An 18,092-nucleotide genomic window follows, 5' to 3' on the forward strand; every position below is an offset into this window, starting at 1 on the left:
AAGTTTTTGTCCAAGTAAGAAGCTATAAAACAGTTATTAGGTTTCCACACATACACAGCGACAAGAGCATATAATTGGTTCACGGCATGATGAATGTGCATTGTACAGGGTCAAGGTAGGTAATATATATGAATTCCAGCTGAAAACAGAGATAAGGAAAACAGCCACCAGTTTGAAAAAGGAAAAGGATAAATTGTGTTGACATTTTATTCTATTTTATTTTCCCCTAAGATAACATTTCTATATATACAATACAGCAAAGCTGATGCTACCAAGATTACAACATCTATCGGAATGATTTATATCTTACACTGGTCAACTCTGTCCGGCAAATTAAATACTATGCAAGCCAAACTGAGAGTCAACTGTTTTGTAATTGCAAACATTTTTTAGAACTTCATTGTCATTCAGGGTTAAGAGCAGCTCTAACAATGAGCCCCTGCTCATGTTGCTTGTTGCTAGACAGCCAAAATCCATTTCACTGTCTAGTATTTAAAGATGACTTAACTCTGCCTAACAAATATAATCCCTTTAACACTAGAACATATATGGTGTAAGCTGTTACTATACAGTATCTCATGGTGCACAATGTGATACACCTGTACTGAGTATGCATGGTATACATTTTTCTTCAGTGTGACCCTGAAAATGTGGAGCAGTAGACCAACACATTATTGCACTACACCATACAGTCGAATGTGCCATGTCAGCAGAGAAGAAAACATATGTGTGCTTAACAAACAAGGCTGTAACATGCTTTTATTATGTGCGCATGATATTCAAACCTACCGTGTTTCTTCTTAGTTTGAGGAAGCGTCCATAAAGTGTAAAGAATATACATTAACTGGTATTATTAACAGTTTTAAAATAGAAATTGGTGATATTGTCTACCTTTTTAGGATGAGTTTTCATGCTGTACAGATGCAGTTTGGAAATAGAGAGAGAGGGACATCTGGCCTCCACTGTGCAAGAAGTGTGGAGCAGCCGTGAAATCAAGGGGAACCAAGGTTATTATATGACAGCATGTCCAAAGGGACATGGAGACAGACCAGACTCTGTGTGGTGATTCACCATCATGTCCTCGGACTGCTAATGAGGGCTAAGGGAGCACAAAAATACATTACAGCAATGTTTCCAGCAGAACTGTGTTTTCTTAGTCATGAGGAAAGGGTAGCATTTAAACAGAATTTGGGTCGTGTGACACTGAAACTGTCCAGTGAAACCAATAGATAAAAATTATTCAAGGGTGGCATCTCCAGAGTGATCTGTCCTGTCTAATTAATGACAAGAGAAAATCTTACAGGTAGCAAGTAAATGGCTAAGGTGAGGACTTTTGGTCATATTTTTTTGTTTGCAGCATATTACAAAATGGAAAGATAGAAATAATTATCATAATCAAGATAATGAGGGATGGAATACCAATTCTAATATTATTTCCTATTCCAGCTATCCAACAATCAACACTTTAATTTTTGAGGTTCCATTATTTGGATAAAAACAAAGATAATGAATGGCAGGGAAAATCTTTACCAGTCAAATGGAAGAAATCAGCCCAAACTACGACTGATGTAGTTTAGTGAAATGCTGAAGCTCAACGGCATGTTGTACAACTACTTGCACTGGTACTGGTGTAGCGGTTGCACAAAGTACTGTGTGGAGCCAATCAGGATGAACCCTTTTTAAAACCAAGTGTATGCGGACTAATATGACCACCTTGGTTTTTTGGAGCCAGGAGTGACCATATTTGGACGAGAGGGTGGAGCTGCCATGGATACACATTACTATGCCTCTATCCTGATTGGATCTGACTGAGAACCTGAGGACACTCCATGGTAATGACTTGTCAATCCCAAGGCAGCCATGCCCTAAAGCATCCCCCGCTTTATTGTCTGTTTTACTGTAAATGGGACCACAATTTACGTCATGCTGTATTGACTGACTGACTAAAACTGTATACTGAGGTAATAAATCAAGTGAGAAGTAGGGTCGTTTTCTCATGATCTTGCATGCAATCTGACTTCTTTTTGCAGCCAGTGGAGTTGCCCCCTGGTCATTAGAGAGAATCTAGTTTTAAGGCACTTATGCATCTGTGTCACTTCTCAGACCTGGAAGCTCCATTCACTGTTTACACAGTCTATGTTTAAAACATTTTAGGGGATACCTTTTACTGGTCACCAAGCACCCCCAGAAAATGTCCAAAGATTTGGCGGTTCTGCAAAATTCTCAGTTATGTCCAATGACGTACATGAGTGCCATTGTCCCTTTTCCTTTTATTTTGGTTTCTACAATATCCATGCATGGTAGCTACACTACTCTCAAGTCATTTCCTGGAAAAGAAACTATAAAATAAGGAAGGGTCTTCATATCACAATCACAGTGTAATGCTCTGCTTGGTGCCAAACTTTGGAACCAGTTCTACTGAAGCCTGTGGGAGATGAATGGAGAAGCACACCAAAGCCCAGCATATTGATGTCATATTACTCTGCCACATGAAAGAACACACTTAAGAGAATAGTCACTGAATGATTTTTCCAATTGTGCACTTTTGTTTATTTGCTGTTGGCCTTCAAATTGTATCCACTTTTAGAAACTTTTAGAAAAAAATTTAAACAACTTGGTCAACAGAAATTAATTAAGTTGCATGCAAATAAATAGTGACTGAATGAAATCAACCTTGAAAACACATGAAACATTAACTAAATGACAACACACCAAAATACAGCTGCCTCCCTCACCCAGATTGATAACCTGTGAAACTGAGAGGGGAGAAATGAGGGAGTGGTCTGCCCATTCAACACAACGCTAACTGAGCCCAGAGCTTTCAAATGTGGCACCAATGTGCGTTCATGCACTACACAGTGATGTAATGACCCTTCCTTCTTTTGTAGTTTCCTTGGAGTCTTGCCAGTTCTATGAGGTTGCCAGGTAACCAGACTATGATATTACCCACCCTGCAAATCCAAAACTGGTCATTTTATCATTCTGAACTAATTGGTACAGTTTTTGTACAAATCAAACAATTAGATAGAGCGTGGTAATTAGTGTTGGAGGGGCATTTTGTCACTGTTGGACAGAGCCAGGCTGACTGCTTCACCCTGTTTTTAGTCTTTGTGCTAAGCTAAGCTCATTGGCTGCCGGCTGTAGCTTCATTTTCAATAGACAGATATGAAAGCAGCATCTATCTTCTCATCTAACTCTTTACAGGAAAGCAAATAAGCATATTTCCCAAAATGTTTCCTTTGAACAAAGTAAAGATTAACTGCAGGTCTGTACAGGTCTCCTCTCATTTTCTGCATTGGCTCTGACTGTTGCCATAGGATGTAAATTGCAAGCTGCACGCAGTATAAACGTAATTCCTGAGAAGTGGGTGAGAACAAGAGATAACAGGAAGAGCAGAATTCGAAACAGTCCTCCAATGAAGCCATCCTTGTCAGTGCTGTCACTTAAGAAAAAAAGAGTGGACAAGTATGGATGGAGTGGTGGGACCACTGCCCTTTTTCTGTACAGGGGCAGCTCTCACAGGGCTGATTAGGCTCATCCTGATTGGCTGAGCATGTACATACAAATTTTAATTGCGAGGATAAGCGAGTGGCTACACTAATGGACTCCCATTAGAGGGCAAAGCCTGCGTGAAACACAGCCCACCGCTGCAAAGGTCTAATTAACACGTAATACAAAATTGGGACATTGAACGATAAGAAGAGACTGAAGGAAGACGGACCTCCAAAACACGCCAGATAAAATAATTAAAATTCCAAGGCTGCTTCTTTGTCCTGCTTCATATTTTGCTCCTCCGCTGTGCAAATTTGTAAATGGCACACATGACAGGCATGAATAATCATTAATACATGCTGTGCATTAATGTGTATGCTTCAGATAAATGGCTTTCCTCACAGAGAAAGCACTCAGGCAGCTTGCATGAAAGAAGCACAGCCTCTAAACTGTAAAGTGTGTATTTGCTTCTGTACACAGACGTGCATTTTCTCGATTTATCAAAAAAGATGGATATACTGCACACCTTTTGAAGTGAAAATAGTCTGCAATGCAGATGAGTGGCTTAATATATCTGACTTTTCCTTTTGGTTCATGTTGTGGCCTGTTAGCATTTACCACCATCCATCTATCCGGCATGTAGACATTTACCTGACTTTTCTTATCCTCGTGCTGTGTGACTGTGTGTTGGTGTACATCATAGCTTCAGTGTTCTTTAAATCATAGACTAGCAAGACATGCACGGGTTACGTAGAATTAATAGGCTGAGAAAGTAGATCTCAAACATAAATGATTACACGGTGCGTGTGCAGTGCGTGTTTGTGTATATGGCGGGGGGGATGCTGACTTGACATTTCCTCCATGTAAATGCAACATGATTAATGGACCCACCACCTAAATTAGATGGAGCATAGAAAAAGCTTCAACAGCAAAAGCAGAAAAAATAAAGCTTTGCATGTCCCAGTGCTTGATTTCCCATGAATATTCCATAAACAACAACAACACTTACGTTAAGAGAATTTTATCAGGTTTTGTTGACAAACTACAATTCCCATTATTCACCTTGATTACGCACAAAGCCCAGCCGATGTAGGTTTAGATTTATAAACAGATTAACATCTTGTTTGTGCTTTATTAATAATGCAGAGAGTTGCTGTGTTTACATTCTGTCATTTAAGTGACAGCGGGAGGGTCCACCTGAATGAACCCCCCGCCCCATCTTTTCTTTCAGACTGCAAGTGCAGTGAGCTGCAGGCCTCAATGAGCAGCTTTGCACCCTATGCTGGGTGTGTGTAACTGAAAAGGAGAAGATAACTGGGCCTTTTCCCCCCTCATTACATGTGTCTCAACAATCTCCATCCAACAGAAAAACACAAGCAGAGCCCATGCTAGCCAGTCATACTTCTGCCAGTCCCCATGTGGTATCTGCATAGCTGCCGTAGTCACGACATGTAGTCACATTTTTGAGGAGGGAGCCTATGCATGTATTAGTATTGTCAGTGTAGCTAAAGCCTGATTTCTCTGGCTCTGTGCCATGGACCTCCATTATTGTCCTAAAAAAAATGTTAAAAATCCATCAAAGAGCCACACTGTTGCACTGACTGACATGTTCCTTTATTACGATGAACCTGAGCTTGTTTTGAATACATCCCACACACACCGTCCTTCTGTCTTCAACTCTTGCTTTACTGTTTGTTCAGAGAAAGTCAGCTAAAAACTACAGTGCCCAGCTGTGTTAAAAACTTAAAAAATAATAGTAAATATTCTTGATGCCTAAGAGCACAGGCTGGCTGGGGATGTACTGAGAGTCAACCTGATGCAATGGTTCTGGTGTTTTCATGGGATCTGTTGACAGTAACAAAAATACAGAATATCGCCAGCCTTATTCTTTAATGGCTAACAAACGATATGTTCCTCAGCTGTCGTCTTCGATTGTGTGTTTGATCTTCCTCCCAGTTCACTGGTCTGGCTTCCTGTTTGTCTGTCTGTCAGCCTGTCTCACTGTCTCTTAAGTATCCCAAGCACGGCCACACAGTCTTTGGTGCAAACAATGAATCATCATTATGAATAACCTTGACATCATTTTATGTGATCATATTTGTATGATTTTATGAATCATTCATGCAAATCATTTCACCATATTACCATGCTGTCCAGAGCTTTGAAAGTACTGCGTAAATCCAGTCTAACTGTTGAATTAATTAATTTATTATTGCATGTTATTATCTACACTCATTCAGAGTGCTGACATTTAAATTTATTGGATTAAGCAGGGTTTCACACATGAGGTGATAACAGATGATTGAGAGGCAGATGAAGATGAGGACACACACACGCACGCACACACCAACAGAACCTAGGCCCCTGCAGCTAGCTTTAGCAACCGTGTATCACACCTTCATCACACCGTGAAGAAACACCAAGAGCTGAACTTAATATTTCACTATAATAATAACAGCCAAAGAGCAAACTAACAAAGCATTGTTATTTAAGTATGGATATGAATAATTCCATCCATTAAGGGAAAGTAGCAACATTCCTGAGGAATTATAACCACCTTTATACATCATAGTAGAAGATATTAATAATCTTCAGAGGAGTTATGAAATCACCCATAGATCCTCTGGTTCACTCTGACTTCACCTACATCTACATCCACATTCAGCCTCTCCAATTTACAGGTTTACAACAGAGGCTACTGCACAGTCTGCACAGTGGGGTATGTGAATACCGTTGTGCAATGCAAAAATATGTCACAGCCCAAGCCATTCCAGTATAGAAAGCAAACATATTATCAAGGAAGACATCCTTAAGCCACCCTGCTATGAATGATGAAGATTTTTGGTTCATGCAACAAAACAAAGCTATGTTGCACAGTTGTTTGAAAGGTGTAAAAAGTCACCAATTCATTGAACTACGCCGCTGAATGTACAGCTCTGTACTGCTGGAGGGGGCTGTTCCATTTACCAAACACTGACGTCATTGTGTGGGCCCTGAGAAGAGCATTTTGGTTATGAGGTAGACTACAAAGTTCATGCTGATGTAACATTGACATTTTGGCCTGATGATGACGCCACAGGGAAGAAAGAAAGCATGTGTCCAAAATGGAAAATGTCTCTGCATGTATCTCATGCTCATTGGATTTCCTGTTAATAAGAGGAAAATTCTGACTGATGGTGGTATATATAAAAATATAAATATTCATAGACAGGGTATTACATACATAGACAGGGATATTCAAGTCATCTTGTCAAAGGTGTTGCAGTGTTCATCAAGGAGAAATTCTGAACAAATGGTTGCGCTAGATGAAAGGTCGTGAGGTCACCAAAATAATCACGAATCATCATCTTGAGAGCACAAATGTCTATTTCAATGTTATACAATCAAGACACTCAAGATGGCTTGCTCTGGATAAACGTGTTGGTGAAAAAGGCAGAGTGCAATCAGTATTGCTCTGTGTAGGCCTTGCTGTTTGAGGGGTAAAAAACTAAATATTACCCCAGTGAACTCACTGAAAGGAAGAGAAATCATTCCAAAGTTTGCAGACAATATGAAATCATGAGGACTGCGAGTGCCAACTTTTATCTCATGCACTATTTCTTATTTGAAGCAGGCACATGTGTGTGTACCTGTGTTAGCTGCTCCAGCCTCAGTTTCACCCCCTTCAGGACGGGATCTGTATTACGGACGGTCATCTCCGGGTTCTCCCTCTGGGCTTTTAAAGTGCTGCCAACCACACGACCTGCATAACTATAGAAAGAGAGAAGAAGAGAGAGACATACAGTGCTTTCTGCCCCAGTTCTGAGCATGTGTCTGTGTGTGTGTGTGTTGCTCCCCTGCCCCAGTTTTTCCAGTCACTATACTAGTGTGTTCTGTCAGGGTGTAGTGATTCACTGCCCCTCACACACACACCCACACACACACACACACACATACTATTAGATGTGTTTACTCTTGGCAAAAACACAAAGTAATGCAGTCTCAAGACTCACTTGAGATATTCATCATTGACATGAGCTCATCTTCTGGTAGACTGATCTTAATCGTAATCACCTTGTCGGAGGTCGTAGAGATTTTATCTAGAACTGGTGGAATATACCGAAACTAACTCAAAACCTTAAGAGAAATTTAAACATAGTTATTTATTTAAGTTTGGCGAGGCTTCACACTTTTACTCCATTGCATTTCAGAGGAATCTACTGTATCTTTTACTCCACCACACTAATCACACTGCACCTAGTTGCTGGTGATTTTGCAAATCGAGCTGTAACATGCAAAGCATACAGTGGGATCATAAAGCATAATGCACTGCTGTAGTTTAATCCACTATTGTACGAAAACATACTGTTTGAACAGTAAAGAATTAATCATTTAACTCCATGAAATTTCCCCTAATGAGTATGTTTAATTCATATATTTCTCAATATTACTGGTTATTACCATTTTCAAAGGCAGTATTTTAATGGAGTTATGTTGTATTTATACTTCTGTTTTAGTAATGGGTTTGAATGGTGTAAATTTAAATATTCTTTGTGACTGGACTCCCAGTACACAGTGAGTCTATTTTACTTGCAGTGCAGTGCAGTTTTCTCTCGCGACAGAAGTCTCTCACAGGTATGTGGGATCTTTTATTCCGTGAGCTCAGAGCTTTTCAGACAAAATTTAATTTGGCCTGTTACCAGCTGTGAATAGGTCGGGGTTGTCCCCTGGTTTCTGACCTCTTCTCACCCCTTTTTCTGGATGCTTTCCTCCACTCAGCCTGCTAATAGCTACTTTTTCTGCAGATATATGCATATAAGGACTTCATACTGAACCTGAACTTATCCAAATGACAAAAATGAGTGGCCTGCATGTGGCAACTGAACATCGTCGCTGAATTTGATCCTTGATCATCTTGCGTACTGATGTTTGTTCCCTCAGTGGGCTATAAGCAAGTATCACATCATTTTGTCTGCGTGTGTGTGGGGGGGTTGCAGTGGGTGGATCAAATGGAAGATGAAGTGAGAGAGAAGCACAAGAAAAGGAACAACAGTTCATGAGTCATATTTTTCCAAGTTTCCAAGTTCCAAACCAGCTTTGCTAGCTAATACAATCAGCCACCAACTCAGTAACCGCTGAGTCCACACCCTCGAAACACAAACACACTCCGGCTATGGCAACAAGGGAAGAGGATTGTGGGAACCAGAGCAGAGGCACGGTGGATGTCAACCAAATCTAAAAAAATCCGACTTGACTAATGCCAAGAGATGATGTGGTGGAGAAGACCCCAGCCTCTGGAGCCATGCTAACCCTGCTGGTCTGGAATCTGAATGTGTGAAGTCTCTAATTAACTTTTCTCAAATCTTTGTTTTATTCTCACACAGATTGTGATTTCTTCCATTTCTCCCGATAAAAGGTCATATCCTGGTAAAGGTCTTATTAAAGACAAGTCAAATGTTCTGACAAAACAAGTTCAGTCTGGTTCTTTTTGTGCTCCGGCTTCATTAAGCCTGTCATTGGCAATCTATGATAAATCATCTCACAGAAGTGGTTGTGGGCTGTCTCTGCGAGATACATTTTCCAATCCAGCTTTGGACAAGTTTACATTAAATATGCAGCCAATCACATATATAGCAGCAGCAGATCAAGAGCTGCATGTTTAATTTACGGGATGATGAGACTATAGATCCTCATGGGAAAAGCAGGTCATTAGAGAGGCAAAAATAATATGACGCAGTGGGAAAAAAATACAGCTCACAGCAGTAGTAAATATAATCAAAAGAAATGCAACTAAATATAAATTACACATTATACTGCTGACACTGTCGACATATTCAGTAGCCTAGAGTGGATATGAAGAAAAACAATTAGCAGCAGTTTTGCTCTTGTTTCATGATGAGTTGCATTATTACTGTTCTGGTGTTTCTGCTGCCAGTGCAGAGAGGATTACTGGAGAAAAACTGCATTGTAAATGATTAAACGTAAAGGCTACAGGAAAGTAGCAATTGATGAGGGTCTGAGACTACAACACTGTGTACATAAATTAGTGGAAGCTGCTTTTATGGCTGGATTTATGGTTGGCACATGGTTGTCCTACCATAGGGAACATATCTGCCACCTAGGTTTTGATTCATAGTTCAGCGTCAGATATGCTTTGCTAGACAGATGTATCGTACGTGATCAGGCCATATTGCGTTGTAATTATAGATCCCAAAGTGACTGTGTTTACATTCTTTCATTTACTTTGTGATAGGTCCCACTGTGGAGAGGTCCACCTTGTTTCCTTCACCAACATGACACTATAGTTACATTTTTGTGGAGGTTGTGGGTGGGCCATTTACACATTTTCTCAAATCCTTTGATCTCAACATACTCCTGAGGAAGTTAGCTACTCTGCACACAAACAAACCTTACTTCATGACACAGACCACATCTCGTGGATGTCTTTTGTGCTGCCACATAAAGAAAAGGAACATTTCGAGCACTATCACCATGGAAACTGCTTACAATGATTAAAAAGAGACACTGCTGAACAGCAAAAGTTCATAAGGTATATCCCATCTAATCTCTATAACACTTTGAATATGCTTTTATTGTATGTTTGGGATGAGACAGTAAATAGTTGATTAAAAAATCAGGTTATGATGTTACATGTACCAACATGCGCAAAACAGATTGCCTGAAAATCCAACGGAACAGCAGGATATTGGGCTACATGTAAATGCATTAGCATGTGTGACAAAAGGTTTAGCAACATCCCCCTAACTGATTTGTACAATCCCAGGCAACAGAGAGAGCAGAACATGAGAGGAAAAGGGGGGGGGGGCAGGAAAGTAGAGTGGTGAGGAGGGAGGATGAAAAAAAGCTCAATTAAAAACCACAGAGTGTGCTCCAGGGGGAAATCCCAAGATTCCTCAGACTCCAGCAAAGATTTTGGAGATCAGTATCAACACCACACATCCAATGGCTCTGCTACACATGCAGGAGTGTCACCACCTCACAAATATTCTGCCATGTTCGTGTTTTCCTTTTTCGCTCATTAAAGCTAGGAATGTGTGTGCTAATTAGTATCAATGAAACCATGAGTGACAGGCAATTGATTTGACCTTTATAAGGTTGGCTGAGCACAGCTGCTCTTTTACCACACACCCTGTTTACAGTTACACCAAGAAATAAACCAACCAATACAAGCAGACACACACAAACAGAAGAAAGACAATGGAAAATAATTAGCATAATTAGTTCAAGAATTATGGGCAGGTATGAGGCTATTATTATGGCTCATTATTTGGCTTACAGGGTTGCACAGGGTTATAAAGTGTCTGTTTTTTTAAGTGTCTGATTAAGTGCAGATGGTTTCATAAGACCATTGCATCCACAATAAAGCAGTAATTCCTTCCAGAGCATTAAAAGACACATACATTTGTTGATAAATAAAACACAATTTTATTTTATTGTGTCTCTCAAGTAAGTCCAACTGACCTAATCATGAAAAAAGCAGTGGTGGGCATTTCAGTTATCTCCAGCAATGACTACAAGTGCTTAATGGTGAACTGAGTCCAAGGGCCCAAAGGTGGAGGCAGGAGTGTGTCTATAGATTACATCCCCCTAATCAGGAACTGAGAGGAAAACAACTTCAGCAATACTTTTCCTACACCTCAGAGGGTAATTGCTTGTGTGCAGAAAGCCAGGTTTCTGTTGCAGCATACAAAAGCTTTCTATATATTTAAAAGTACATGTGTTATTGTGACAGATGCCCCGGTATTTGTATTCTTTGACCTTCTCAATCTTAAAACCAGTGGCTGTGGGGTTATGCAAATAACTGTAATATATCTATATATATCTCTGGATATTGAGTACAATAAGAATTTAGTTGTATTTGCATTTGTGTATTTTGTTTAATTTGAATATTGTGTTAGTGTTAATTTCCCTGTAACAATAGAATCACCAACAAAGTATAATGGTGTGTCATCTACATACAGATGTATTTGACAATAGGGCATTAAAGACATTCCATTTACATGGCTGGTGAACAGCACAGGGCTTAAATGTACAGCATTCAGACTGGGCTGTCCCTTCCCTGAAGTAGCTCTGAAAATATTTAGAGGCATCCATTCTGACTTCAAAAGAGGATAAATTTTTAAGTATATAGGACAATATTGCTTATGGCTAAATCATTTGTACTGATCTAAGATGGGGCTATTATTGACTCTAAAAGCAGATTGACCTGAGTGCTCCAAGAGAAATGCCTTCAGCTGTTATTGATTAGCAATGCCAGGATAAATGACAGGTAAGACAAATTGGAAATTGGGCGATAGTTATTAGGATCAGTGCAATCTCCACTGCAAATGCATAAGGACCGCATGAGCCAATTGCCATGACTATGCAAGATGAATTTGGAAGATCAATTATTAATAAAATATGCTCTGTAATGATTGGTGCGATAAGAAGAGTAAGAAAAGATCCATGATGTTTCACCCATCAGCTGTTGAACATCTTCAGCCTAGAGGCCCTACAGCACAACAATAGCAGTGGAAAGAGTTGGCTGTGTGCATCTATTTGTTATTTGCAGGAGGAGACATTCTTACAGCACACTGCCAGCGGTAACTACACATCTGTTGAAAGCTGAACAGATATCATTCTCACCTAATGCTTAACAGCATTCAGATTCTCTGAGGTTGGAGGTGAAGAGGTGGCGGCTCTATTTGTTTTCATTTTACTGCCGTTCAGTATCGTTAAGTTCAATTAAAATGAGTGAGCCCAAGCAGAATGAGCAGAAATGCAGTGAATGACTACTGTCAATCATTAGACCGTCTCTTTGATCGGTTTGGATTCTGAGAACTGACACTTGCTGAGGGTGATAAACATAGCTGCTTCAGTGCGAAGGTGACTGAAATTACAGAAAATACCATGTGGCATATGTATTAATCAAATAATAGATCATGTCAAACAATAGATCACATCTTGTGGACTGTGCTTTATATTCGAATGGGGAAGAAAGAATCAACAGCATCTATACACCTAAAGCATTTTTGCTGCTGCACATATTGGATACTGTCAGTGCTGTGAATGAGTTATTTCCAGATTACACACTGTTGGGATTTTCTGCTTCTTTGACACCAGATGACTATAACACAGAAAGTGTGCTGCAGACGACACTGAGAGGTGTGACCGTGAGTGACACTTAATAAGATCTAGAGTACATCAGACATAAATCACCAGCACCATAACGGCAAAGCTGCTCTGCTGCCGCCCTCGGTTACTGCATGGTTGTTAACGGTAACGCACACACACACACACAGATCCATGTCTCATCTCTGTCTCATCTCTGCAGCAATCGTTTAAAGCATCTGTGGCAGGAACACAAACATACACACACACACACACACACACACACACAAAAAAAAAAACACACAGTGAAAATGAAATCACCTGAGATAGTGATGTGATCAGAACGTAATTATAAGTGAGTCACAACCTCAATCGTAAATCTAGCTGCATTCCTGTGGAGTCATTTACATAGTTCTATCATACACACACACACACACACACACACACACACACACACTCACACACAAAACCACAATAACACACTATACTGACACCTGAAGCCTTTGTAAAGGTTTGGAAAAATTGCACTTAGTCTCACTTTCTCTGTCCATCATCTTCCTCTCCACCCCCTACGGACAACTCTCTCTCAGCAGCATTTCCCTGACTCCGTGAAGCATTAATGGCTGATGTAATAGAGATTTTGATGCATTATTAATTACACAAAATACATCAAAACATCGGGTGTGGCTGGTCCTCACAGGTGGAAGCAGTGTTAATGTCTTGTAATTTAGGATGGTGATAAGATGCTTCCCTCTTCTGGAGATTGTCAGCCATTACAGCTTCAACTGCCTACACAAAGAGCACAGTTCAGTCGGTCTAAACAGCTGCAAATCACATATCTGTTGTGAATATTCATGCACAGTTCATTCTGATACCACCATAGATGTGTTGTCTTATTGCGGCCAGTCAAACAAAGTTTTAGAAACATAACCACCACTCCACTGCGTATCACACACTCTGGATTTCATTTGTACCATTTGCCTCCTTACCTCAAACCAGAGCCATTCATAGAGGGCTGTAAATTAGCCACGGATGGGGGCTGTGACATTAAGTGAGAAAGGACGGCTAGAAAGCTGCTCAGTGCAGTTGTGGCTTTAAATGTCACTGGATGATCCTAATTTCTTTTTATATAATGTAGAACAGATATATATTGAGAGCAACTGTGTCTATAACATAACAAAACCACACACAATGGTGGAGATGGTGATGTTTCATCTTACTCTGTTCCCTGCTCTGTCTGTGCTCCACTGGCCAGCAGCGACTGCAGGACCGTCTGCTGCCAGCTGGGTCCTGTTGCCATCGCCTCAGTTTATATATGGCCTGGTCTGGGTTGGCAGCTGATAGCGGTGTTTACTCATGGGTTTCCAAGTTGTTCAAGTTGTTCAGGGTAATTCATTGGTAGTTGTATTCTGAGACTTTTATCTCAAGTTGTTAAATACTGGAGATTGTAGCTGTAAATTGTAGCTTCCTTTGTATATTCTGTTCCCTTTCTCCTGCTTGTTATTTTTTAATCGTTTGTTTTAGCATGAGCGCATACTGATGCGAAACATTCAGCGCGCCCATTAGGCATGTGGGTTTTGCCGCTTACCTCTCTTTTTCTCACATGCACACACTCTCACCAACACAGACGTTTGAAAGTGAAGTGGGTCAGAGGGCGGAAGAGATGAATGGAGGTCTGAATAGAAGGATAGAGAGATGAATGGATGGCTGAATTAATGAATGAATGGGCGGATGGATAGATGCAAGAGAGAAGAAGATGTAAAGAGGTCAGAGAGGCACAGACTGGCTGAACTCCAACACAGTGTAACATCGCCTCTGTTCCTCTAAGTAAAACTTCACACACTTCACAGATGATGACAGTCTGACGGTTTCTGAATCTTTTACTTACAGTCTTGTTTATGTTCAGAAACCTCACCTCACTGACCTGCCACACACAAAACTACAAAGTAAGGAGGGACTTTTGGTTTGGATAGGGCTAAGCTTCATGCCCTGAATGCAGATGAGGAAGGAAATTAGAACTGTAAACGCAAAATTTTATCCGTTGTGCTTTCTTTTCTTGGCAATCAGGCCTCTTGTGTTAGTTAAAATACAGCCTTTCTTTATCTCAAAGACAATCTATTGTCACTTGACAATACAGAGTCAAGTACACTTTAATCCACAATCACACCTCGCCACATGTGCAGGAGGGTTCTGGCTAAATATGATGAATTGGTTGTTTAAGGCTCCGATTTTATTGAGTTTCCTAAAATCCCTTAATTCTTTAATCATGACAGTTGAGGGAGGTTTAGAAAAACTGTTCACTGTTCTCTGTGTGATATTTCACACTTCAGTGATAAACATAAAAGAGTTCAAATAAACTCTGATGCCTGCTGAAATGTATTTTACTGTATGCTGTCATATTTTGCCGTCACATCCGCCATGTTTATATATTTATATATTTACTTAACTAAAGGAAATGTGACATCCTAAGGGGTGTAATCTGCAGGCTGCATTTCTTAAATGTAAAATAATGTACATTTATGTATATTACAAAATACATTTTACTGAAATGAGTGTTTTTTTTATATAAAATTAAATATTTTTGATCCTAAACTGATCCTGCTCCATTAAATATGAGGTTTACTGTCCTTCACTGTAGCACAATGGTGACACAGCAATGTCTGTGTTTTTGTGCGTGCATGTGTGTGTGTGTTTGTTTGTGTACGATGCCCTTGCAAGGCTACATGGCTTGTTTCATATGGTTGATAGACCATTAACGGAGAATCCTCTCCATCACAGACACTGCTTCCTACTGAGATGGATAGAACTTCACCTTTATGTGTGTGTGTGTGTGTGTGTGTGTGTGTGTGTGTGTGTGTGTGTGTGTGTGTATGCATGCGTGCGTGCGTGTTGAGATGGGGCCGTGTGCAGTGAGATGTCAGATGAGCACAATCATTCCATATTCTTTGTGTGTTGCATGGTGCGTGTTGGTATGTGTGTGTGTTGGTACATGTGTAGAAATGTGTGTGTTGGAGTGCGTTTGCATGCGCGCCTGTGCGTGAGTGTGTGTCAGCAGTACGTGTGTGTGTATGTGTGTGTGTGTCCATTTGTCTTGTTACCAGTTTAAGCTGCCAATGTAATCACCATGAGAAAGACTCTGGAAACGAACTCTCTAACCTTCACAACCCTGTCACCCCCCACTTCCCCACCCCCCACCCTGGCAGCTATTAGGAGCCACACACACACATACACACACACACAAACTGGACTTTCTTACTTAGTCCCCTTTTTTAAATTTAAAAATCATTCTGACTAAAAATTGGACACAGTCATGGATGTCCACCTGAGTTAAGCTCTCATTACTGCCATTTATAGCTCATTATGCTCTGTTTCACATAAATGTACAAAACACAAACTCAACAAGAGAAGATGAACTTTTCAATAAGAACTCAGCTAAAGCGACAAAAACATGATTTACACCAGTGAAGTGCAGTTAAAGCCCCTTTCACATACCTACTGGATCACAACTTAACACAGAATTGTGACTGAATTTTAAAGTACACCGGGACGAATATACCCTCGAGTGTTCATAAATATTGCTGCAATATACTGTAGCTTCTGGGTAGAACAGAGAACAATGCTGAATATTGTAGCACTCATTAACTATGCACCAACTTGGATTTTTCATGGCCTGCACAGTGCTGCACGGGCCTGACGCAGGCCTTGTGGGCACAAACTTGTCCAAAGCCAATATTTTTACATCAAAACTCTCTCTTTCTCTCTCCATGTACTTCTGTCTCTCACACACACATTCAGTGGAGCATTTGAACAGTGAGTCTTTTTCTGTTACTTTAGCTTTATACTTCAGCGTATTGGAACTAAAATGAAATAACAATAATGTTCTGTCTGTCCAATGGGGATGCATTTTCATCATTCATCCAATGTGGGACTGTATGAGCATTAAATGACAGAAATGGGTGCCTCACTTGAGTAGTCATCTCGGACCATCTCTTGTGTAGGAGCAATTTCCTATATGCTTAGTGTCAGGTAGGTCCTGCCTTTAATATAAAGCAATATAGCAAACACACTCACCTCTCTATGACGTCCTGGCCACTCCAGCATGTGTGCTGCTCAACCAGCATCTCGGTTTCACAAAGCATCTCTGGCAGCTCTGAGAAAAACCACTGGTACCGCTGGATAGAGCCCTCAAACTCCCTGGAAGAGAGAGGGTTGTGCACAGTTGAATGCTTGGCTTGCTGTCAGTGAGAGAAAGACCAGTGCACCATATGCTTTTATTTGTTTCAATTTAGACCTGTCATGTCCAATTCCCTGTGTAACTCCTTCTGATAGAGTCTGGTAAGTTACTGAAAACAACCTGGAGACGGGAAACAAGCTCACTACACTCCTTTGATAATTATTCAAAGTGCAACTGATGGAGATGAATTTACCTTGACAGTTTTTTCAGGCTGCGGCTCTTGTCTCCTCTGGAACCTTTAAGAAGGAATGACCTGGTGGGATACACAAACACACACAAGCACAGGAATGTGTGTTTAAGTTGATTTTCCTCTGCTATGCCTGAAGGTGCAGAACCTTTCCTAGAGGGGAAGCCTCAGACATCCTAACCTATGACAAGAGCTCATACATTTCATCAGAGGCATGTAGCTCACCTCCGGGAGTGCTGCTGCAGACCCTGATGAGCTGAGTGCGTTGGCATCACAGGTGACCTGTCTGAGGTTACTGAGGTAGCAGGGCTCACAGAGGTTGTTACATGCGAGGTGGTGAGATTTGCACTTGGCATCATGGGGCCAGCTGCCTGGGATCCGCAGACCTTCTCTACCTGAGGAAGAGACAGTGTGCACCATCGTGTCCCAAATGTGAGAATTGAAACTGGATGTTATTGTTATTTTAAGTAGGTTCAAGTCAAGTTTGCACGAGTAGAAACTGGATGTTTCAACCCCTTGTCCCTAAGGTATTTAGACTGCTCTGCTTGCTTGCTCTCTAGTTTACACTAACTGCTAGAAATATATTAGATCAGCCTCACTACAATTTGTTGTCCTGTTAGTGTGTTTATATTCCTCCAAAACACAAACGCATGGATTTATTTATTTAATTTTTTTAACACAATATATTTTCAGCTGAAGTACCCACTGGGGTCCAAGTGCCCCTGGCTGGAATTTACTTGTCTAGTAGCAATCAAAGGCAACTAAATTTGTTGACTTGTTCCTTCTAGCTATCCCTCAAGTTTCCAGAGTCATTCCAGTGACTGGCTGGTTCTTCAGATACCTCGTGCCAGGACTGACCCTGGAAAGTCTGCTTTTAGTGTTGTGCAGCAGTTTTATGGAATCTCTTGCAACACGAACTGAATTCTCGGTTACCACTTGGATGCTTTAGGAATTTACTCAATAACCGTCCACTCTCTGCCTTTAACTGAAACTGTCGTTGCTTTGTATGTTTGTATTTCTGTTCCTACTGGTTTGCTGTTGGATTGTTTGATGTCTTTGTTCATGCTCAGCATTGCTGAAAATGAGGGA

The 18,092-nt window shown here is 40.6% G+C and overlaps 1 protein-coding gene across 1 annotated transcript in view; it reads right to left on the reverse strand.

Annotated features, from left to right (window-relative positions):
* The window catches only part of LOC121605958 (glypican-5-like), a 43,389-nt gene that overhangs the window by 15,611 nt on the left and 9,686 nt on the right, over nucleotides 1-18,092 (reverse strand). Inside the window, exons 5-8 of the mRNA XM_041936105.1 lie at nucleotides 17,244-17,398; nucleotides 17,010-17,069; nucleotides 16,654-16,776; nucleotides 7,122-7,242 (exon numbers count right to left, since the gene is read on the reverse strand). Of these exons, the coding sequence (XP_041792039.1) occupies nucleotides 7,122-7,242; nucleotides 16,654-16,776; nucleotides 17,010-17,069; nucleotides 17,244-17,398 (459 nt within the window). The remainder of the gene's footprint in view (nucleotides 1-7,121; nucleotides 7,243-16,653; nucleotides 16,777-17,009; nucleotides 17,070-17,243; nucleotides 17,399-18,092) is intronic.

The sequence above is a fragment of the Chelmon rostratus genome, chromosome 4 (assembly GCF_017976325.1).
Source record: "Chelmon rostratus isolate fCheRos1 chromosome 4, fCheRos1.pri, whole genome shotgun sequence".
Taxonomy (NCBI): domain Eukaryota; kingdom Metazoa; phylum Chordata; class Actinopteri; order Chaetodontiformes; family Chaetodontidae; genus Chelmon; species Chelmon rostratus.